Raw genomic sequence first — 24,690 nt, 5'->3', positions numbered from 1 at the left:
CTTGGGGTGCCTTGGGAAGGCACCTTAAAGATCATCCAGTTCCTAACCCCCCTGCCATGGGCAAGGACACCCACTAGATCAGGATACTCAAATCCCCACCCAACCTGGCCTTGAAGACTTCCAGGGAGGGGGCATTCACAGCTTCCCTGGGTAACCTGTTCCAATGCCTCACAACCTTCATCATGAAGATATTTCTAATGTCTAAATCTTCCCTCTTCCAATTGAAAGCCATTCCCCCCTTATAAAAAGTCCCTCCTCAGCTTCCTTGTAGACCCTTCAGGTACTGGAAGGCTGCTTTAAGGTCTCCTCAGAGCCTTCTCTTCTCCAGGCTGAACAACCCCAACTTTCTCAGCCTGTTGCATGTATGCGGAGACACAGTTCTGGAAAATACTGTGCATAATAACTGTTTGCAAAAGGGAAATCTTTATTAGTAATTAGTGCTTTTAACAGTAGCTCCGTAAAACAGTGAATACTGGGCTCAATTTTTTTGAAAGAAAATGTGTTTGAAAGTCTTTGGCCGTACTTTCTGGGTACTGCTAGAAGTCACTGCTCTGGTAACCTTTGAACTCTGGTCTAGCATCAGTACATTGTTTAGGAAAGTAGTATATCTGACCTCAAAAGGAGGCTGAGTTTAATTTTTAAAGCAGGTGATAGCAAAAGTGTCTCGTCCATTTAGTGATCTAAACCTAGAGTGAAGATTGTGTGAAAACTCTAGCAGACAGGTTCAGAAATACTTGGACAAACTGAAAATGGGAGGATGTCAGGACACTGTGATACAGCATCTAACTGTTGAGCATCTTGGTGTCAAGCTATTCAAAATAGTCGCTTACCAGAACAGTTAACACTTGGTGATGCTGAAAACTGATGCTTTTTCTGGAGAAGTATTGGCATTGCATATGCATTGATTAAAAGCAAAGTAAATACATTTTATTGTAATATCTCCACATGCTGCTTTTCTCAGCTCATTTTGTGCTTATGTGCATGAAAATTAGAAGTTAAGCTTTAGGCTGCAGCAAGCACTGTGAGGTGGCAAGATTACATGAGAAATGCTTTCTGCTGAGGAATATTTTGGGGTTTCTTTCTCCCTGCAGGAGAGCCACACAGAAGAGCATGAAGGTGAAGAACAAGTCCATGAACAGCCCCAGCAGCAGGAGGAGTACTGACTCACCCAGCGTCTCTGACAATTTTCATTTTGTGTGAGAACTTTCTTCTGGAGAATGGAACATGTGTGGCCTCAAACTTGAAATCTGTTCACTCCCAGTCTGCCATTAACATTTATGTACCATAGTGAGTGCCAGCCAACCACTGCATTCTGTACCCATATTTTGCCAAGATGCATTTGCAGACGTCTTCTTTCAGTGTACCTTCCCAAGAGGTTGTAGGGCTACATCACCTACTGTACATCACTGCAACTTCACCACTTGGCTGCTTGAGATTTGTTCTGCTCTTTAAAAAATATATATATTTATTTTTTTTTCTTTTTCATCTTAAATATGATACACTTGTAACTTGTTCTAACATATTTATATTGGCATTTTGTGTGGCAAGAAGTACCGTACCACTAGCTGTGTCTCTCACTTTGTGGTGCTTTTGCGTTTTCTAGTACATCTGCATTGGGGAAATAAGTTCGATCAAACAGTTGGAACAAAGGGATACAGTGGAAGTCATACTCAAGCCATAACGATGAGGTGTGTTGTGGAGGGAAATGCTTATGTTGCTCACGGTTATTCCTTTCCTGCCTTCACAAAATGGAAGGCAGAGCATCTGTTTCACTAGGAGAGATTTCAATCCCTGTGTTAGAAAGCTTGTTAGAAAGCCGCATGATATGTTTTTTGGCTTGTTTCTGGAGGAACAGACATCCACTAAAGTTTTCTGAAAACTCTCCCAGTTTCCCGACTAGTCAACAGACATTTCCCAGCTTTTCTTCCTTCCTGAGGAATCCAGTCCCAGCCTCCAGCTGCAGCCCTGCCTCCGCAGAGCTCAGTGCTGATGGAGGAGAGAAATCTCCTTGACACAAGCGTTGCTGCAGGACATGATCTCTGCTGTCATACTTGGCTTCCCACCCTTCAGAAGAGGGCAAAGTAGGCCAGCCATTTCTTTTCACTCTCCTCCCCCCCTCTGCTACCTTGGCCATATGAGTATGGAAGATGGAAAATTTCCTCACTAGTGCAAGGCATGGGGAAAAAACAGCAACAGCGCTAGCCCTGAACCCCGCCCCGAACTCCCTTTAAGTGAGTGGTGGACAACTCATGGGTATTGAGGCTGCTTCCAAAGCACGTAGAGGCAGTGAGGAGGCCTTTTGGAGATGGAGCATGCATTAAAGGGGGACCAAGTGATTTGAGGGGCACAGAGACGGTTCTGCCCTTGGCTGACCTTCCACTGGCGAGGCTGGCATGGTGCAGAATGACATCTGCCTTGGAGATGTCCGCAGTGAAACTGTTCCCTTCCAGTGCAGTCCCATTGCCGTGTTATGTAATTGTTCTAAATGACGGTATTTTATAAACAGAGGTATCTCGACGGGTATAAAGCATTCCTTATTTTTCTCTTAAAACTGCACATTGTGGTCTCTGAATATTTTTAATGCTTGGTATTGTACTCTCACTTGATTTTCTTAATTCTGGATGTTATGCTGATTTAGCAGGTACATGGAAGTCCCATCGCAATCAGCAGTCACTGAAAAACTCAGAAGACTATTGAACAGCTAAATAATCCTTGGACCCTCATGGACTTGTAAAGCTTAAGTTTCCCCGCTTATGCTTCCATAGAAGGGTTTTCAATTAATCGACCCCCTGGCACACACAGACATTAACACGCAGTTTTCTGTTCCTAATCAGTCTTCTGCAGCTAAGTGGCGCTTAGTTAAATGTGAGATCCCTGCTGTTGTGTTGCACCACAGACAATATATAAAATACTGTTAAGCATTAGAACAGGTATTTCCATCCAGTTCCTTGGTCACCCCCCCTACTCAGCAAAGGTTTCTTCTACTGCAGGCTGAAGGCTTTCCTTTCCTGCCTCCAGCGTTGACCTCACTTCTTACTTGATGAAGTGAAAGTGCTGCAAGCTCCAGGCCAGCACCTTCCCGTTTGAATTGGTTACAAATAAGATCTGGTTTATAAAAATCTGTATATTTCAAAATGAGTATTTCTGAGAATTGCCACAAATGGGGGAATTGTCATTTTTCTTGTATTTGTGTTTATTAGAACATATGTACTTACTACAATTGTCATTGTAATAAACAGTAGTTCTTCATAATATTGTTGAACTGAAGAGCAGTTACTAATTTTTTTCCAGTCTCCAGAATGTCCTTTTAACTTGTTTGGGATTTCTGATGGCGCAACGAGTTTGGGATCAGGCTATAAACTTAATTTCTTCAGTACCAGTCTCTGCTTACTGCAGTTCATTCTGCTTATACTCGAGGAGATGCATGGAGAGCATTTGAAGAGAATATGTTTTTCTAAAGGTGCAAATGGTTGGGTTGCTGAGCTCCTGGGAGGGTTCGTAGCCAGGCGCTTGTGCCTCTCTCCTTTTCTCTCTTTAAAGCGCATATGGAAAAAAAATATAAAAGGCTGAACTTCATTTCTTGAAAATTCCTTATCCCATTTCTGGTTGGAAAACCATAGCCCTCTCACTGCTTGTATCCAGGGGCAAGTGACTGATGTAGGGAGCCGGAGCAGGAAGGTATCTCTTGGGCACTATAGAAGTTTGGCTGTGCTGAGGGGAAGGCGATGCTCTGAAAGGGGAAAGAGTTGTCCTTCTCCCCCCAACCCCTGTGAGTAACCCATTCTTCCGTTATGGTTTTAATATGCGTTATGTAATTACCTTTACTAAATAGCACACCATAAAGCTTTGGTTATATATTAAATGTAAACTGAAAGGAATGTAAACATATGTATTGTTAATTATAAATAGATAAGTAATGACATAATAGATACAAGAAGTCTTATTCAGATGTATCAGTCATTTTACATTATCCACAAATTGTCGCATGGTAGAGTAGATTTTTGTCTGAAAATGTGAATAACTTGACTTGCGTTTATCTTTTTACATATTTAATAAAAAAATATATGTTAAAATCTGCCTAGCTCTAGAGACTATTCAAAACATTCTAAAATAATGCTTTTCTGGTGTAAGTACATCCTTTTGTTTCATTAGTGACTGCATATGGGGGCAGGAAGAAAAAAGCAGCCACTTTCATAAAACACTTATTCCACATGTGTAGGGAGTATTTGTTTCCCCAAGAGCTCAGCAGCTGTATGCATGTGCACGTAAGAACATTCTTCTTTATGGTAAATGCTTTTCAATTTCAGAGTGCTAAATCTCCTCTATATCAGTTTTGATACAGCAAAAGCAAAACTTATAGCAGGTGGGATGTGAGGGAGAGTACAAGAGCAAAAGCACTGAAGGTCGCAGTGGACTTTTCTTGCAATGGCCAAGTATTCAGGGATGAATCTTGTAGTGCAGAACCTAAAAGCCACCCACATTTTAGATTATAATACTAGTTCTTTAAAAGAAAAAGGGGAAACTTCATTGTAATTGCCACTGTTCTTATCTTCTGCAGCACGAGCGATGTTGCTGCAGTAGTTGCTGTTAATCTCCAGAGATTTAAGCCTTGAGTCAAGACTTGTTTCTGCTATGACTCCCTGGTTGTGTGCCACCATTAAAGAAATCAGCCCAAGCCCCCTTGCTGCCTCCAGGTAGCCATGGGACTAAAGCTGAACCACTGCCCCACTTAAGGAAGCTTTCTGCTAGAAGGTGAAACTAGAACCGGAGGAACCCATTTCCAACCCAGGCACTCAAACCTAGGAGAGCAGCACTAGTTTAGTTGCTTTTTGTAAGACTAAGAGGGTGGTATGTCTTTGGGCGAGTGCAAATGCTCAACAGTGTAAGAAAGAAGTAAGATATTTTCCATTTCAAATAGTTGAAAACTTTCTGTCACAATGTTATGACCAAAAATAAAACTTAGGTCATCTTCATACCACTATCTGACTTCACAAAATAAATCTGCTATCCTACCACCCTATAAACAAAGGATTTTTTTTCCCCATTCAGTGAACCAGTTATCATTTAAGATGGCTAACAATTCAATATATACTCTGTGCAATGCATAATCCATTTTTATCTTGGTCTTTATAGAGATTGTAGAGACAAGTTGCTTTAAAAAAGGCAAATGAAGACAATTTGCCATGTCTTCAAATCAAATGTGAAAAAGCTGTTATGAGCTTAATTTCCTTTAAAAGTGATACTGTATTTGTCTTCAGGAAGGTACAAGTGCAGGCAGGTGGTGGCAGTTCAAGTTTTATAATTTAATTTAATGAAATCTTTCAAAATACTCCATTACAGTGCATCGAATTGTGCTGCTTCTGTGACTCTTTATTTCCAACTGTTTCATAAATAAGTGCAAGACAGGGCGAAAGGGAAGCCTATCTACACTGTTCCTCCAGTACAACCGCATCCAATCCAGAGGTATTTTTGTTTATTTTATTCTAATTCTTTTCTCGTCAGGTCTTCCTCCAGATAATTTTGATGGATGGGTTAAATACAAACTGTTGAAATAGGTGAGACTTTTGTGGCGGTGTATCGGGTATTGGATATAATACCTCATCAAACAGTGAGATTGCTGGGTGCACGCCTACATCAAGCTTGTACATTTCCCTTCAGTCAGAAGTGCCGTTTTTAGCATCTCTCATTAAATAAACAGCCCTAAGAAACAGAGTCCTCGGGCGCGTAGTGAGCACCTCAGCAGAGACCCCACATTTCCTGGGCATCATGCGGGGCAGGGGCATGGGCCACTCTGCGGTGGAGACAAAGGCTGGGAGATGCCTCTTGTTGATCCAGCTGCAGCCCTGGAGCTGGACCACAGCAGTGCCAGAGGGTGTGGGAGCCACCTCCCTGCCCCAAGACTGCAAGGCGCAGCAAAGTCTCCAAACCAGCATTGAACAGGATGACCTGTGTCCTCCACTGAAGCCAGGCCTTCAGCTGCTTGAACTGATCGTAGTATGGTGTTCATTTGGGGGTGGGACCCTTAATATGCTTGTTTGGTAAGTGGAACGTACATGTCTCAAATAATAAGATACTTTATGGCTTCAGATTGGAGGGGGGAAGATTTAGACTAGACATTAGGAAGAAATTCTTCACAATGAGGGTGGTGAGGTGAGATAGTGGCACAGTTTGCCCAGGGAAGCTGTGGATGCCCCACACTGGAAGTGTTCAAGGCCAGGTTGGATGGAGCCTTGGGCAGCTTGGTCTGCTGGGAGGTGTCCCTGCTTATAGCAGGGAGTTTGGAACTGGATGATCTTTAAGGTCTCTTCTGAACCAAACCATTCTATGATTTATAAGCTGGTGTGGAATTTCTGGTTTGTGAAGAGAGGAAGCTGGTGTGCAGTCTTGTCCCCTGGTACGCACGGTAAGGGCTGCCAGGAGATACCAGCCCTACTGCTGTTGCGGTAGGTCAGCAACTGTAACAGGCCCTGCAAACTCAAAATTGAAGCTGTTCATGAAGATATGATGAGTTGGTGCTCAGCTGAAAATAGGGGTTTATGATGTAGGGGTATGTTAACTGGAAAAAATTATCAAGCCAGTGATAAAGCCAGAGAAATGGTCAAAGAACTGGAAAGGGTGAACTTAAGGCTCAGCAGCTCCACAACTACGCTTCTGCCCTGCTTCTGGCAAGCAAGAGAGTTAACTAGTTAATAAACATGCCAATCAGACAGTCTCATCCCTCTGTGCAAGAAATGCAATATAAAGATTACCTTAGGAAAAGCAGACAGATTGTTGCATTAGTGCTTCAAGGCCACAAAGCCCCTCTGGTTAGGGCAGCATATCAAAAGAGATGAAGGAGTAAGAATTTGAGTTTCCTCCAAGGCATGCAGAAAACCTACATATATTATAGATGAAGTGAGCAGTTTATATCTGCATGCAAACGTGTAATGTCTAAAAAAAAGCTTTTTTTGTCTCGTTTTTTTATCATTATCTAAAACCACAAGAATTTGTTTCAAGCACGCAGACAAATAATTATTTGCTTAGCGTTTCACACTCACAGATAAGATTTGACTGACTAGTTTTGCAAAGAAATATGAGAATCTTTAAAGGTTTGTTGGCCAAATTTATTCTCAGCTGCTTACCTAGGTGGGGCATATTGTGTTTTCCTACTGAAATATCAACCATGCACTTGTTACTGCCTAGAAAATAAGTAAAAAGGCCAGTTGCTGCTGTATGGAGCCTGCATTTCTGACAGATACAGGTCAGCTAAGACTCCTCTTAATGCCGGGGAAAAAAAAATCATATGTTTCAAAATTGCTTTACTGTACCCATCGCTATCTGAACTCATTCTCTTTTTTTTCATGCGCTTATTTGAGATGAGGAAAACAGTGAATGTGCGTAAGCCCTTCAGGAGGCTGTATGGAAGAAACGAGTGGTGAGAAAATAAATATGGCAAGTGGAGCAGGCACAGATGTCTAAGGGAGGGTTTGCATTGCAGGGGTCCCTCTGGTAACTAGGCTGGGCAAAGCCAGTGCTGCTTATAAACCATCAAGGATCTCACATAACCCGACATGGATTTAACCAGGACTTTGGACACAGTGGTGAAGAGGAGGAAGACAAAATCTTCAGAGAGAGCAGTAACACAGCATTAGTGAAGAGAATAAATATCGGCGGCAGAATGACTTGATAAACACCTCTGCTAGACGGGAATCTTCCTCTGAGATGAAGCATCTTACTGCATAGCTCATTGTCAAAGTGGTTCATTTATCTGAACTATTCTCTTCTTTGGTTATTTTAATCAGACTAATTCCAACTATTTATCACATCAGAAGAGTTGCAAATCTCCACATCAAGTGTTGCAGTCTGATTATAGCGCAGGTGTTCACTCTTGGACACGTTTCTTCAGGGAAAAGATGTAAATGTTCAAATGCTCACTCAGCTGCTTCCCCTAAAGAGAAATCACAGAGATTAGCAAACAGTTTTGTTCGTGCTTCACAATTCACCATCTCTCTTCTCTTGCTCAGAAGGGGGAGGACCCAACCACAGTCCTTATGTATTTAAGGTATATGGGGACCTACAAATGTGCACACAGAAGAGCTGTGGTCTTTACATTCCTCTTGCAGCACACTGATGGGATGTTAAGTCACTAAAGACCAGATTCACAGATGACATAAAATGTGATGGAGCTGGGCCCCCACAGTCAATAGAGAATTTTGACCAGATATTTCCATTCTGGCCCACATCGGTGCTGGCGTAAAATCTGCTATGATGCCAATATATGCTGACAAAAGGTCTCTGACAAAGGCAGGAAGAAACATCCTTACATCCCATTGGTGTATCTTAAATAAAAGAATGCTAAGCAAATCCCTGTGAAATGAGATGTTTGCTATGCAAGATGTTTTATTTGAAAGCAAACCCCCATTAAGATACTTTCCTAAGTATTATTTGACAGTGCTCTTTAGAAAAAAAGGGCATTAACTGAGGAAAAATTAATTTAAGCAGTAATTCAGATGACAATAAATGATAAAACAGGTGTGTAGCAGACACAAAAATGTGCTGATAAGACTGAATGAACTGGAAAACCATTCACATCTCCAGCTAGAGACATACTAACAGGGGGCCAAGAAAATATTAGAAATTGGGCCAGCTATTTCGTTGCTTTATTTTATGAATTCTTTTCATTTCACTTTGCATGTTACCTTCCTATTCTGTTCAGTCTTGAAACCTCTTAACCTCAGGAAGAGAAAAGGGAAAAGGGATGGGAGAATTAATGCCACGTGGGTCAACTGACACATAAAATTAGTCCATAAATATTCCGATTGTGATGGGTTTAAAGCTGAAACCAGTCAGCTACACTGGGATAATTCAAGTCACTGAGGTTGCTCTATGTGCAAAAAGGCACTGCCTGCAGTATACTGACTTGTTTTTAACTTTGGCCTAAATAAAGCAATGCACAGAAAGAATGCCAGAACTGAACATTCACGGACACTGCCCGAGCTCGACAGTGTAGAAAGCATTGCCAGACCCCACCTCCCTCCCGACCCCAGCACAGCTCTCCCATGGCCACTTTGGAGGTGCCAGCTCACCACGCAGACCCCGTAGTGCACGTGGGCAGCCGTGATCGCCGTGGTGAACACAGCGAGCACCACTTCTTCTGTCCAGCCCAGTAGCCCGGAGATGGCTGTATAGACCACCAGCGCCAGCGGGAAGAGGAACCAGTGGAAAAGCTCCGGCTGGGTGCTGCTCATCTGGCAGATGATCACCTTGCACTGTCAGAGCAAAAGGCACCAGGTGAGAAGCACTGGGTCAGCTCTGGGGGGTCTAAGCAAAAGTACATTCATTTTCTATGTGATTTGCTTTTGATGAGGGAAAAACAAGGCTTACGTTCAAAATGAAGCTTGTTTCTGGTGAGAAGACTGCTACAGATACCCCTTCATGCCTTACTGTCTGACAGTCTTAAAGGACTTTACTACAAGTAATTTAAAATACACACTTCTTTTCTGGAGACAGTGTTTAGACACACTCCACTTTATGAGTCGAAGCACATCTTCACAAAAGGGGAGTTTGTTTGACACCTCATGCTTTCACACCAGCTCATAAAGATGTGATCCCAAATCAAATGTGCCACCACTTAATCACCGGGAGAGCGTACTGGCGTTTTAATCGCATGGCCTGGCAGAAATATATTCTGATTCATTGTATAGAAGGGAAAGATGGTAACATAGGCCATTTTTAAATCCTGTTTTTCTTTTCTAGCACTCCTTCATGTACTAAAACATCATTTTCTGGGCTCGATTATGGCAGTGGACTCCCTGGAGATGTAGCTAGGGGCCCAAGGAAAGGGATCCCACTCAGAATGGCAGGAAAAATGAATATATGGTGCATTGTTTAACTGAAAGCAATTAGCTTAATTTTACTGAATTCTTGAAACAATGAGTTGAAGTTCAGATTTTTTAAAACTAACTATGCATGCCTACGTGTTTTACCTCCCTTATACTCCTTAATATATGTCTCACATACACTATTCTCTTTAAAAACAAAAGGAATTTAAGCACAGCTGAACTATTTTTTTAAGTCTCTATCAAAGTTTAAATGTGGTTAAAAATAGATTTTATGTATCTGAAAGCAGTAGAAGAATGAAAAATGCATTCCCTGTGCATTCATTCCCTTAAATCCTATGACAGCAGCAGGAGTCTCACCATTGGGAAAAAATACTGGCTTTACTGTTGGTGCTGTGGAAGCTGAAGAATGCTAAAATAAACCATGAAAAAGTAATTTAACGTTCAGTATTGCAAGAAGTAAGCACTTCTACGTAATGTAAATATTTTTGCTTACAATGCGTTATCAGTATTGATTATGTGGTTTTTTTTTAAATAACACTAGTTCTATGAGTCTTTGGGAATCAGTGCAGAGGGTACCAGAAATCCATATGCTATAATTTTCTGCATGAATAATTGCACCTGCCCAGAGGTTTGCTTTCACATTGTATTATACCGCTGTTATACCATGTTAAGTACAGTGCTTGATTTTTCATAAAGATTGCTCGTTAATATTTGGAGCAATTCACCTTCAGCGCATCACAGGACTGCAAAATGGGTTGTGCTCTGTACTCCTCCCTCGATTCCTTATTCCCCCTGGTCCTGAAAAACTGACTCACGCTCTAAGTGAGGCAGAAACAGCGTTAGGAGATGAAAGCACTAGAGTCTGGAGAGAGACACTGGAAAGAAAATGTAATGCTACATGATTATCCTCCTCGCCTACACCTTGCAAGGCTACCCCCCCCCTCCTGAATTTAAACCTCTGGTAGCTGTTGTCTGTAGCCCAAGGCAGGTCCTTAGTGTCCTCTCTTACAGTTTCCCCTGGGAGGTTACTCATGAAGCACCTTCTGAGTTTAAGCTGCCTCTGCTCATCTGCTGGCCACCACACTGAACGTTGCGATCCCACTACGGTGATGGCTGAAGGTCCCTTCTGCCAGACCTGAACCACGTACTCAAACACGTGCCTTTGAGGGCTTCCTAAGTGGGAGCTGTGACAGTTGTGCTCTGTGCTGATTTACTTGGACCTGGATATTTCTGAGAGTTGCCCTCTGAGCAAATCATAAAGCAAAGTCTGAGCTTCTTAGCAAGAAGGGTGGTCAACCCATAGGCAGTCCCATTGCTGGCAGTGAGGACTGGGGAAAGAAGTTCTCCTCTCATATATAAGCAGCTATCCCTTTTTAGGTCTTGGAGACCTTTTTTTCCTTATTTTGGCAAAAAATGCTGGAAATGGCCTATCTTTCTGTCCACTCTCAGGAGGCCATCACATTCCCTACTCATCCTGACGTTGCACAGCTAGGAGGCCAGATCAGAGATTGGGCAGTTAGCCCAAGGGATCTGCTGGGCAACTAAATGTGTTGTCAAGGGCATGAGAAGTTCAAGATCCTGGTGCGCAGAGAAACGCGCAGTTTGTGGTTTACAGGACATAATGGAAACCCAGCGTACCAGACTACCATGGAGAAGAAGAGCATTGCCATGACAAGTCTTACTCTGATGCTGGAGGAAACGTGTGTTTAAGGGACCAGAGGAGGTGAAAAGAAATACAAGCTTGGTTTTTTTACTTAAAAAATGTTATAAATTCCAACCAAAACCCATACATTTTTAATGCTTGCTTTTAAAATGTTAAAAATTTCAACTAACATGCATACTTTTAAAATTCATACAAGCCTCTAACACTGCAGCAGAGATTTTGGTATAAGAAAAAACAAAGCCTGAAGAATATGCATTGCATTCGATGCCTAATAAACTGCAGTCTACAAAGAAGCTTCTGGTTTGCCAGACTATTTTACTTCTGCAAGCATTGTGCCAAAATTGCTCTCGGTTGGTCAAGACATATATGCAGAACCTGCCAGCTGCCAAACCGAAAACTCTTCTCCCCACTAGTAGGAAATAATTGTTTCTCTCATTTAGGAATCTACACTGTTCTCTTAAGAAGAGGGGGTAGATTAGATAATGAAAAGTGTATACAATAAACCTTAGATGTCTGAAAATAACCTAACTTCTGTCAGTTTAAGTCCTTAATATGGAACTTAATATGTGATTTGTAGCCCTTAGAAAGGTACATTTACAGGACACATCTAACAAATTTCACAATTATATTTTCTTTTCTGTTTCTGAATACAAATTTATAGCAGGATTGTGTTTTTTCTTTTAAAATGCTGTATTTGCTAAGATCTCTCTCATAATGCTAGGCAATTCCAGACTTTCTCTTTTTAAATTGGACACAGCATTGCTCAGTGACATGATTTTAGATGCTATTGGAGACTTATCTTTCTAAAATGAAAATTGGCACTATCCTTTAGGATTTTTTAGTGTTAACTGGAGGAACACCTTTCTTCTTGGCTACAGCTCCCTTGCCTCTGTCCTGGCGAGAAAAGAGGCTCCAGAGAAGAAAACTCTGGATTAACTGCAATTCTCAGCATTGCCATCTGGCTGCCCATGTTGCTTCGTTACCTCACAGGCATTACAAGGGGTAAATCGGTTACAATGGTGTTATATAGGAAAAACTAATTTGTGAGAAGAGACCCAATCACAAGTCCCCTGCATCTATTCACAACTTTCCCTAAAAATGCTGTCAGTGATACAGCCTTATTCTGAACAGAGAAGTGAAAATGCGGGATCAGCTGGACTGTAGGATACAGGAATGCATGTACCACACTAATGGACATGACAGCAGGGGAAAGCTACACTTCTCTTACTCTTTCTGGTAAATCTATGCCTGTGTTGAGCTTTCATTTACTTTAAACAAGTCCTCAGTTCTCCCATGTGTGTTGCAGACTTTCTCTTTCTGGAATTAAGGCCTCCCCCTTTGGCTGTTCACAAAACCCTGGAATAAAAGAACCCTCATAAAAACATTATGCTGTGGTAGAAGAGGTATTGCAGTAAGCGTCCCTAGTCCAGACAGCTGCTGTGGTGTATTTTCATCGGAGAGAGGGTAACACAGAGGTAGAAGAGGACTATTATTCTGCTTTTAACTACAGATTCTGTTCCCTTCTGTTTATTCACGTGAAAATAGAAAGCTATCTTTAAATAACACCACCACCACAAACATACTTACAACAACGTTTGAGAAAGCAACCCCAACCATCCATAAAAACAACCTTGGTTGCTTTACTAATATGTTTCCTGGAGAAAAAAACACCCAGACTGTAAGAAGAATGAAGAGCAACAGAGGTGACACAAGAGGTAGGAGTCCTTCATACAAAGAATCATTCTTCAGTGTTTTCTTTATATGTGCTCTGTAAATAAATACAATGATTTTATGGAGTAAGAAAATTTTTCCATCCTATTTCTGCACAGTAACTTCAAAGTCTAGCCTAAACTGAGCCCAAGAATTCATTTTACAACACAGCTACCTATGCAAATATACCAGATACCCAGACATTTTACAAGAAATTTTATACCCAAGTAACAGTTATTTCTGGGGTAAAATTATACTCATTTATTCACATAGCTTCTGGTCAGCTTCACCCGCTCATCATTGCCTGGCAATGAACCGCTAGGCTTACAAAGAGAGCTGCAGTGCTCTGTTGTAGCTGTCATCCAAACACAGAGCGTGCAGGTTTGCTATGACTACAAAATGTGTATATTTTAGGGATGAAACTTCCAACATGAGAATGAAATTATTTCAGCCAATACGCCCCACATTTTCAGTGGCAACATAGTCATGCCCATGGCTGGCAGGCGTTGCTGTTGTTCAGGTCTAAAGGTGATGCTGCTAGACAGCCCTACACCATTGCCAAAGTACAGCCTACAGGGGAGGGGTTTTTTAGCTAATTAGAGTACAGGAAAATTAATGATGCATTGTGTTTTCTTGGCTATTTTAAGCTGTCTTTTAAAAGTACTACTATTAAAGGTAGTAAATTACTGTTTTCTGTCAGCTAGGAAAAAGGGAACTGTAAGATCAACAGCTTTTGCATCCATCTTGCATCTTTCTCACTCAGACAAACTCACTAAGAGGTTATAGAAAGAGTAGGAGATTTAATTCACTAAAGTTCACTACCATTTAATGATTTCTTCATACCAATAGTTCAGAAGAGCCATTCTGTATTTGAAGCATACTGGGAAATGTCCTGTTTAAAATCTCTGATCATTTGTATTTATAGAAACAGATGGACAAAAATCCAATAAATATCTTTTTCATTCCAAACCCAATATTCTTCTGATAAAGTAATAATTGAGAAAATGCAGTGTGATGAAGAAAGGGAGGTGATGATGAGGAAACTCAAATCCCTCATCATCAAATAGCTTGTGTGCACATCCTTCCAAGCAGCCCTGACTGGATGTTCACTCTTCCATTCAGAGGAATGACAAACCCACTGGAAGGCCTGCAAGAAACTATGTCAGATGTTGACTTGAAAAAGAAACACTAAACAAACTTCTGGCATGAGAGGAACAACAGCAAAAACTAAATATTCCTCAGGGTAAATGCTACTACTGCCAGGGACTGACATGCCCCAGGTGCCGTTCTCCTCCTCTCTGTCTTCCCTGAACTGGAGTCCCTTGCACCACTGGTCCCACCTGGCTCCTGCCAGTGCTCCCAGCACCCTGCCCCAAGGCTCAGCCTTTCTGTGTGTCCTCAGCTTTTCCTGCTCCACATCTCCCAACTCTCCATGCTTCCTGCCCAAAACTCGGGGCTATTAATGCTTTTATTAACTACACTGAGTACTGCGCCATGAAAAGAGCTGTGTAGGAGTGATGCGTTATTGTCTTGTAGTCTCTCCAAAATTTAAAAGTTAATATTAATTTCCACTAATTCCTGAAGACAGACAGTGACAGCCCCTCCTCAAGGATACTTAGGATCTGAGAGACCTGATGTGACATATGAGTGAAATGAGGTAGCAAATACTAGGGGAAGGCAGGCAGCATTAATAAAAATAGGCCATCAGAGTATAAACCAACTACATATAAAATTCCTCAGTGCAGCAAGCCAACTCTTCGATGTAATCACAGCTTGCCACTATCTGCCTAGACTCTCTATCTGATGGCAGTTATCTGCAGACTTCATGCAGAGGAGAGTTTCACAGAAGGATCAGGAAGACAATAAAGGATTTCATGGAGTGCAGGATGATCAGCTACAGAATTTCATACAGCGCAGGTGGAAGTTACATCTCACACCTGACTGCAAATAAAATGCAATGTTTATAACTACAGAGCTTTTGTCAGTTTACTGTGCAGGACCAGTATGAGACTGCCTCGAGAATGGCAAGTGAAAGGAAAAGGAAAAGACTTATAAATATGTAAAATAAACCAGTCAGATTCTCAAAACTGACCAGAAAAGCCTTTTACTACAACATCAGGACAGCATCTGGCTGAAAGAAGCTCGGCTACTTCAAGCGTTACATTTATTTCTCAAGTGAGGAAACCACTAAATATACAGAATTAAATGGAAGGGGATAGAACTTATTTAAAGTTAATTAACTTACCTGTGAATGTTGTATAGTGTTTGTGGCAATGAAAGTAATAAACTGAAGCCTGGAAGAGAAAGAGAGTCCTATGTAATGATTTACAGTCCTACTACCTTGGTGACATCAGAGTTTTGTCATACGGTAACAGGCCTAGTGTGCTATTTTAAAAGTGACTCAGTACTCCTGTACTCATTACAGAGTACAAACTGAATTTGGAGGCTTGAGGCAACAATAAAGCCTTCCTTATTTTACCAAAAGTTAGCTGCCAAAAATAGCTGCTGATACAGATTTTCTTATGTAATGAGTGACAAGACTGGGAAGATTTTTAAAAATCCTGATGTAGCTGGCAGGTGGGATCAGTTATTTGTCATACAGGTTCTTCTGCTGTGCCCAAGAAAGACCACAGCCCTGTTTTGCATCAGCTACTCTCTGTTTATGTAGAAAATAAAACAAGTCTGACACCAAAAGCTTTCCAATGGCATAGACAACCTCAAACAGTGCTGCTCACATTACCAGGGAAATAATATGTTTATAGTTCAATATACTAATATAACAACTAATATACTACCTAATGATCTGCTTTGCTGATGCAATTTATTTTCAAAGTATGGCCATCCTTAGAACAAGTGAGCTTTTTACTACTTTTTTATATACAGCTGTTACCTTGCTGGAGGTCAGCTTCAACCCACAAAGGACGAGGCACGCGCTTTTGCTAACACTGTGTCTATCTGCATTGCTGTTGATATTACCAACATAGCAGTTAGCAATGCAAGAGCTGCCTGAAGACCCACCTCCAAAATATGTTGGTCCACCCAAAGTCACAGAAGACCTCCAGCAAGAAACGGAAGTTCGAGGTTTAAACAAAAAAGCCACATTATCAGTCAGCCTAACTGGGTGAAAATATATATAATATTTTTTTAATCTGTGACACTTTTTTTATGTGTTTCCCTGCAGAGCGATTTGGGTTTTTTTCCCCACTTTCTGTCTATTAAATTCTTTTCTCTGGTCTTTTTGCTGCTTAGAGATCACTTTGCGTAGCATATTTCTGCCTGGCTTTTATATTACAATATAAGGCATGAGGACTGGCTTTAGTGCACTAAATTAATATATAATTCCTATCTTGTTATGGGCAAGAGAAGCACTCTGATGTAAACCTTCTGGTTTTACCGTAAAAAAAAAATCTCATATAGGAAACACAGTCTATTGTTTGTACAGAAAAGTAGCAAACTTTAATCTCATTATTAGAAATAAGGAAAAATAAAAAGGAAGAGAAGAAAGAACTGATTTCAGATGACTCTGTGCCTTGTCTTATGTGGCACAGCAGACTCTGAAGGTATGTCAGTGTTTATTATTCAGCCCTCATCAAAGACATACCCAAGTGTTCATCACGCTCTGGCCAGAGTGGCAACTCAAGAGAAGGAAAACTGAAAAACTAAAAAATAGTGGAGCTCAGGATTGTTGGAAAATTGAAGAAGTAAAAAGGGATGCAATGGATAATCTATTTCTCCAGTATTTCTCGTTCTCTTTTAAAGGGAAAGAAATAGAATTAGAAAAAAAAACAATATTCAGCTTGTAAGTAATTTCAGGTACTGCATTTTTAAGTGTTTACTTCTTCTTCATTTTGCTTTTTAAATGAAGTAAGATAAAGAGCTCTGATGCTTTACCATGTCAGGAATTTTGGACGAAACAGCTGAAGGATGTGCAGTTGAAGTAATATCCCAAGTACTCTGTAAATATATTTCTAAAATTCACAAGCTTAGTGCTTTCAGAGAGATCTGTGTTTAACACGCACTTCAGTTAGCTATGTTTCCTATTAGGCAGAGAGGGCTAGTTCAATAAAATGTTGAGTTACGTACAGCAGTTCCAACATCTGTATCACATTAGAGCAGACATGAGACAAAACATTGACTCTTGAGGTTAAATCTATATTTCCTGCTGCAATCCTGAAGTTTGATTTGTTAGGAGAAAAGCAACCGAGAGGAACAGAAATAGAGACTAGAACTAGAAATAGAATTCAAAGAGCAAAAGTTGCCAACAATTTGTTATTTTTATGAAGTGCCATTTTAGTTAGAAATAACACGCTGACCACAAACAATCCCCCAGCTAGCTAAAAAGCACTTTTGGACTGGGGCAGTTACACCAGTTACTCCTCTGTATTTTCTTAGAGCTTTCCTTTTAGCAGAGCAGGAACTGAAGATGCGGCAGGGAAAGCAAAGGGTGTTCCCCTGTTTCTTATGGGATTTTCAAAATTCCATCATTTCCTACAACGCGTTGCTTTCCCATCTTTTTTTAGCAAGGAGGCCTGGCTCGGGGGCTGCTTTTGGTACTCATTAAGTCTGCTTTTTAATTGGCATTAAGGATCCCTTTGTGTCCAGGAGCTAAACTGCTGCTTCCGCATTGCTGCCATTCCCTGCTGCTCTGGGGAACAAAAGGTGCAGCCTGGAAAGCAAACCCACTGCTGTCCATGGCATTCAGCCACCCAGGCACTGTCCAAGTGATGAGGATGGAGCTTTTTTACTGTCCTAAAAGCACAGGTTTTATTTTAAAATCATCAAAAAGAAATTTAGTGTATTAGACATTCATAACTTGTTACAGAAAACAGAGCTCATCAAGCGATTCTTAGAAGTATTACAGCTTTTCCAGTATTTTTTTCATTTCTCCTTTAATATTTTCCCCTGTTTTCCAGATGATTTAAATTCTGAGACCCAACTGTAAGAACACAGGCCTGTATTAAAGGCAGAAATACTAAAGCACAGATGGGTGACACAGATAGAAAGAGAATTCTTGTGTCACGGCAGGCTGAAGGCATCAAGCCCAAATCCTCGGATTTAGGTACAATCCTATGGTCAGTCCTCTGCCTTGCACTATGTTGACTCTCTTTTCACAGAAATAAGCATTTGCAAAGCTCTTTATCGGGAATTATTTTGCCCATATTGAAAAAAAACAAAACCAACCAACAAAAAAAAGACCAAAATAATAAAAAAAATTGAAAAATTCATAATAAAAATAACAAAAATGATAAATAATAAAAAGCATAAAGTAAATATAAATAAAGGCATTGTCTTGCCTTCCAATATATATATACATAAACATACAAATACATTCACAAGCAGACATGCACATATATGTCTGTGTGTATAAAAGGGATCAGAAAGATAATTCACATCAATTCTAGTGACAACTTGAGATTTTTATTTGTTGCTTTCAGAGTAATTTCCAAAATGGTAAGTTGTTGTATATTGCTGAGTGGATTAAAAAACAAAACAAAACAAAAAACTGACATTGAAAGAAGAAATCATTTGTTAAAAGTTCTAAGTTTGAATTAACTAAAATATAGAATTCCGACATAAAGTGTTTTTTAACGAGGTGGTGACTGTATCTGGTTAAAGGCAGATAACAAGAACGGGTACAACGGTCATAGGAAGAACCACCAGCTGGGCCAGATAAGGCCCGAAGGCAGCTTAGGCTCTCTCTAAGAGCACGCAAGGAGGGAAGGTGAAAAGTTCAACGTGAGGAAGACGACCTGCCTTCAGCCCCAAAGACCCCATCAACGACTACTACAAGAAAAAGCGCAAGCGCTGAGAAGAGGAGACCTACGATAATGAGTTCCTGGAATTAATCTTACCATGATAATGAGTTCCAGGGACTAAACTTACTAACTCTACCCACTTCTTGGAAAAGTCATGACTATGTATGTTAGCGCCATGCATATGTATAACACAGCACAATAACGATGTACCGGTTTTGACACACGGTGTGCAAGCTTGGAGGAATGATCCCCCTTGTACCCTGTGCACAGCCGCATACCTACACCTAACTCTGCGTTCGGTGTCATTACTCCACGAGTCAGCATGTGATGGATACGATGGCAAATTAGTCCCCTATGTCTAGACTAACAGGCATGTATTTAAGTTGAGTCATATAAGGGCATATTGAGCCCTCGTGTAACTAAACTCAAGGACTACTAAAGACCTGCAGACAGCCAGGCTGTGTTTCTGTGACACGCTGCAGTTACTTAGTGTGGCTGCTGCACCTGAGTTAATTCAGACACTTCTGCAAAATATAGACCTGATCGTTGTACAGAAAGAGAGGGTACGGCCAGAACGGAACTGCTGATGCTACTGTCAGTTCTAGGAAATGCTAGTTGAGTCTCCAACAGAAAAGCCCCGCGGTGGTGTTCAGACAAAGCTAGGAAGCCTACTGCAGGAAGCCAACTTCCTGAATACACCAAACTTCAAATTTTACTGCTTCCAAGGAAGGGCAACATTTATGTTAGCTGTTCATCACCTTCTCCACACCTTTGCTATCCTAAATCATGTTTGTTGGTAAGTTCCTGACAAGCACAACTTATTTGTAAAGAATTGGTTCTTCCAATATTGGCTACAAGTTCAAAAATGAGACAGTGCAACACAGGGATGTAATTTTAGGAGATCACCACACTAGAAACTGCAAGACTTCATCCAGGAAAGTACCCTTCCATGCATCGGCACTCCTCGAAAAAAAGACTCCTCAGCTAATTCCTCCTGTTTGGGAGGCAGTCAAGGCATCTGTGCAGACCTTCTCCCAGTCATATTGCAGAAGCTGAGCTCAGTAAAAATCAACTCTTTAACAGTAGCCAGTTGCAGTTGCATTTCAGCCGACAAATGGAATACTACCACTCTCCTCTCCTGCTCACACCTCCACATGGCCAGGAGAACACTTGGCCTTTCTATCTCTGGGTTGATATTTCGCCATAGTGAATGCTTCCTTTTAAGAAACAGGATGTCAAATACATCATTTATATTTTTTAGCCACTAGAAAAAAATATTTTAAAAATATTTTAATATTTTAATATTTTAATATTTTTAATATTTAATATTTTTAAAAGATTTGAAAACATTTAGGCCTCAACACTAACTTGGAAAAATCTTTTAATACTTTCTCCATGTTTTTTTCCAAATTTCTTCCGCATTTAGAGCAGCTAGATGCATGAGAATATCTTAACATGCTGAATGTTTAAAACACTGATCAGTGCCTGAAAGCAAGGTTCACCAAAAGGTGAACATTTAGAAGCCCTTGCAACCGGAATAGCAGCTTTTTATGGAACAGTGTGATTTTCTCAGGCATGTCTTGAGAAGACAACTCTCTTAATTGGTTGTGCTAACAGATTAATGCATATTGAGCTGTCCGCTAACTATAAAACTGTGGTTCGTTGTTATATAAAATGGCAAGCTTAGAACCACCTAGTAATTGGAAAAAAAATTAGAAAATGAGCATATAATTTTCAGGCTTAATTGAGCCTGTAAAGTCTGAGTATACTAAGCAATTTAAGGACAGATGAACAATTCACCCAAACAGATCTACACAGTATGAAATGATTTTACAGGGATTAAGAGCACAGTATAAATATGACCACTGTCCTCACACACAAAGCTGATATATATTTTAGACATATAGCATCTAAGATACTTCTTGAGTATAAAGATTGTAAAGGGATAGGTTTACCACGCTTATTGATTTTATAGCTTATTTTCAGTGTCTAAGGAAGTACACACTGCATTTATCCCTCTTGAACTGAGCTGTAAGCTAACAATTAGCATTTGGAGAGGTTTATTATAGACTGGGAAATTAGTTTATGTATGTAGATGCTTCTTTGATGTAGTCCTGTTTACACAGCGTGTCCACATCATTCTCTTTTTCTGGGCACAGCAAGAACAGAGCACCGGAGAGATTATGCCTTTATTTGAAAAGCCTAGGCTGGCTCTCAGAAGGACTCCACTGGGTGAGCTCCTTTGTTTGACTTTCTTCTAGGGCTCCCACTGCCCGTAAGATGACTCCTCACAGCTAATACCACTGAACCCACTCCCACTTCTAATTAGCACTGCTCTGCCTCCGGCCTTCAGCACTCTGTTTTTCTGGGTTATTGTTCTGACTGGTTCGGATGAGTTACTCCAAACGTGAACTCAGCTGCTTCTTATATGTATCTCGAGTGACAGGTGAGTATTTCACACCCTTTACTTCAATGAAGTCTCATACAATCTGTCACAACAATGCTTTAATAAATGTTAAATTGGTGACAGACGTGTAGAAGCCAACTCACGTTAACCACACTTTTCAAACAAGGCTAGTCAAGGCCTGTCAGAGTGATAACATTTTGAAAACATATCACTTAACATTTCATCATTCAACTGCCCATCAGTAAGGCAGAGCGACCAGCGACTTCGCAATGGAAACCATAGGAAATCATTACAGAATGATTTATCTGTATGAGGCAGAAATGATTTATATGTAATGTGTGTAAACAAAAAAAAAGGAAAAAATCCTACCACTGTCAGAAATGCACTTAAGCTGACTTTGTGATGATTGCTGCTTTGCATTGCTGTAAAAAAAACGAGAGATGTTGCTATGGAGGTTCACAGGGTCACAAGTTTTCCAAGAATGGTATGAGAGAGCAGGATGCCTTATGCAGCAGCAGCTCCCTGGAGCAGAGGTTGAGGACCACATTCAGATTGCTCCAGCCAGAAGAAATGTGCCTGCTTGCTGTGATATAGAAATGCCGAATAGATTTAAAGGACATAAATGTCCTGTTAAAGCATTAGACTTAAGGACTTCCAGAGATATTCAAACAAATAAAATTATGGTTACATTTCTACTTTAACACTGATAGGGGCAGAAAAAAATCCATTCTTATCCAGAGAAACGTGAGTGTCAGACCACGCCTGTTCAACTGTGGCCTTCCAAACAATTTCTGACACCGAAAAAAGGGCAGACTGTTGTATAATTACCCACCACCTGACTGTGTCCTCCTTTGATAGATACGGTACAGCACAGTTTAAGGAGAAGGCACTGTTTTAGGTGGATAACTGTGCTTTCAGGGGTGATAGAATGCAAATACTTGGCATGTTTCAAATGTTGTGGCTCGGTCTCATTATTAGTTTTTTTGCTGCTGTTATGTTTTAATTTATGTATTTATTCCATGAGAGTGGTGAGGCACTGGCACAGGTTGCCCATGGAAGTTGTGGATGCCCCATCCCTGGAGGTGTACAAGGCCAGGCTGGATGGGCCCTTGGGCAGCCTGATCTAGTGGGACGTGTCCCTGCCCATGGCAGGGGGGTTGGAACTAGATTATCTTTAAGGTGCCTTCCAACCCAAATTCTATCATTCTATGATTCTATGATTCTCTCTTTTATATACTTTAGTAGCTCAGAGAAGAGTCAACTTCAAGGAACACACACACTGCAAAAATCAGCACAGAACCCAATCCAATACACATCATAGGAAAAAATTCTGAATGCTTTGGCCCTATCTCGAAACTGAAGTACAAGTTTCAGATCGCTGACACATGTTAGTTCTCCATTCACATTTTATGTTCAAACCTCCACTTTGAAAATTTCTCTCAGCCTTGCCGCAGCCTTGAGTAGCCAGATCTGGGCACTGCTGATCAGACAGAGGGGACTGAAATGTGCCACCATGTCTGGATTACAGAACTGTCTGCCCACTTGTGTCACACACTGATGAAGTGCAACATACCTACTCCATGCTTTAGTGATCCTTCAATAACAAAGCATGTTTTGTGGGTGCAATTAATACCGAAGAGGAGCAGGAATCTTTCTGTGCATCCAGGAATTTTATTTTTCCAACCTGGCTTCCTAAGGAATGAAGCTGGTGTGATAACACCTTCCTTCTTTGTATATGTTCCACCATAACTTCTGAGCTCTCTGGCCAATACTGAATAAATTGAATAGACTGAAATAAATCTCCTGTAAGCTGCATGCATATGTAAAATCAGGTAGAGGAAAACAGACACATAAATGTGTCCAGTGAGGAGACAACTGCATCCTGAACTCAAATTTTGTTAGACATTAGAAAATCCATCTCAGAGAGAGCAAGTATGAATGTCCCAAGAAGGGGAAAAGCTTCCTTCAGAATATGCACCTATTACAGGTCATTTAATTGCAATGTGAGACAGAAACCATCATGCATTAGTAATGCTGCTCCCTGAACTACTGATGTTTCACCTATCAGTGAAAACCTTTTTATGAAGTCTGTACTATCATTTGCAGTACTAGGCTTTGTGAGGAATTGACTGTTTTAAAATGCTGTCTATTGCTCTCAACCTGATAGCACAGTGACAGGGAATGGTAGACATTCAGGGTACCCTGGAGGGGTTAAAATAAACGACAGCTTTCAGCCCAGTGCTGCCCTTTGAAGGGACCCTAGCTAGCCAGATAATGCTATGGGACAATTGTTAAAACCCAAGAGAGCTTTTGCAGTGTCATCCACAGGAGCCTTGCTGAGAGCTGGAGTAATTAGTTCAAGATGAGCACACAGGCACATAATTTTAGAAAGGTCTGTCTACTTTCACATTAGGAGAGAAAAGGTGTTTCTGTCTAGAAGCCAGGACAACACACTCTGGAAACAGGAGAACAGCCTTGTTCATTTGTTTGGTGTTCAGCTAGGTGTGTGTTTCAGAGCTGCAGGATGCAATTGCATTCACTGCATGTGAAAATTACAGGTTTCTGTTCACTGGCTGGCTGAAAAAATTCCATGAAATATTATGCAGAAGTTTCTCTGCTTCACAGCTGAGTCCTCTGAAGTCACTTCACTGTTCAGCAGCCCAAGACTTGGCCTTCCTACAGATATTCACAGTGTGCTGCAGTTCCCAGGAACATATGTAAAGCTCTCTCTTGGGAGGCTTTCCTAAACCATCTAATCTAAACACTGGTATTGCTGCACTTTTATGTATATCTCTGTGTGTTCTGACACCTGATAAAAATTCCATTCTTTTCAGTGAGTGACTGTCACCTGGTGACACCGCAGCTTCCTCTGAGGAGGTGCTTTTGCAGAGTTCATCTTTAGGTTATATGTGGGCTATTCATTTTTTTTTTTTTTTCCTACCCAGATACTCCAGGAAAGACATCTGAAAAACTCCACTTTTCTACATCCCATTTGGATTTCTTCCCACTACAGAAAGAACTAGCTAAAGCCCAGCTGTTCTCAGAGAAGTACATCTGAACTCCTGGTGTGTACGGAACAGTAAAAGCACAAAACGACGTGCAAAATCTCTGCCAAGTATTGATGGAGGAGCTACAGGTTCATTGTCAGAAGGACCACTAGTGACTACTAAATGCCATGTGATGGTTAAGGATAGCCAGTTACGGTTTAATGGCTCCTCTTGGGGTCCTGGGAAACTAACTCGTAAAAAGCATCAGAGGCCCACTACATCACTTTGGATTTTTAACTACCACAAAGGCATTTAACTGAGCATACCAGAGAGTGGGCTTACTGAT

General features: G+C 40.9%; 2 protein-coding genes across 4 annotated transcripts in view; one reads left to right on the top strand and one right to left on the bottom strand.

The window, feature by feature from the left end:
• MAPRE2 (microtubule associated protein RP/EB family member 2) overlaps positions 1-3,906 on the top strand; it is a 102,347-nt gene extending 98,441 nt beyond the window's left edge. The window contains exon 6 of one of the 3 annotated variants that reach the window (XM_054057647.1): positions 1,092-3,906. In XM_054057647.1, coding sequence (XP_053913622.1) covers positions 1,092-1,163 — 72 coding nt within the window. In that variant the 3' untranslated portion in view covers positions 1,164-3,906. The remainder of the gene's footprint in view (positions 1-1,091) is intronic. The other 2 variants (XM_054057645.1, XM_054057646.1) reach the window with 2 other exon arrangements.
• LOC104059971 (ethanolaminephosphotransferase 1) overlaps positions 3,012-24,690 on the bottom strand; it is a 60,084-nt gene continuing 38,405 nt past the window's right edge. Inside the window, exons 7-10 of the mRNA XM_054057644.1 lie at positions 15,440-15,488; positions 13,072-13,252; positions 9,066-9,248; positions 3,012-7,927 (exon numbers count right to left, since the gene is read on the bottom strand). Coding sequence (XP_053913619.1) covers positions 7,862-7,927; positions 9,066-9,248; positions 13,072-13,252; positions 15,440-15,488 — 479 coding nt within the window. The 3' untranslated portion in view covers positions 3,012-7,861. The remainder of the gene's footprint in view (positions 7,928-9,065; positions 9,249-13,071; positions 13,253-15,439; positions 15,489-24,690) is intronic.

The sequence above is a fragment of the Cuculus canorus genome, chromosome 2 (assembly GCF_017976375.1).
Source record: "Cuculus canorus isolate bCucCan1 chromosome 2, bCucCan1.pri, whole genome shotgun sequence".
In the NCBI taxonomy this organism is placed as follows: domain Eukaryota; kingdom Metazoa; phylum Chordata; class Aves; order Cuculiformes; family Cuculidae; genus Cuculus; species Cuculus canorus.
Note: the sequence above shows the minus strand (reverse complement) of the source record. Positions and strands in the feature narration are given on the sequence as shown.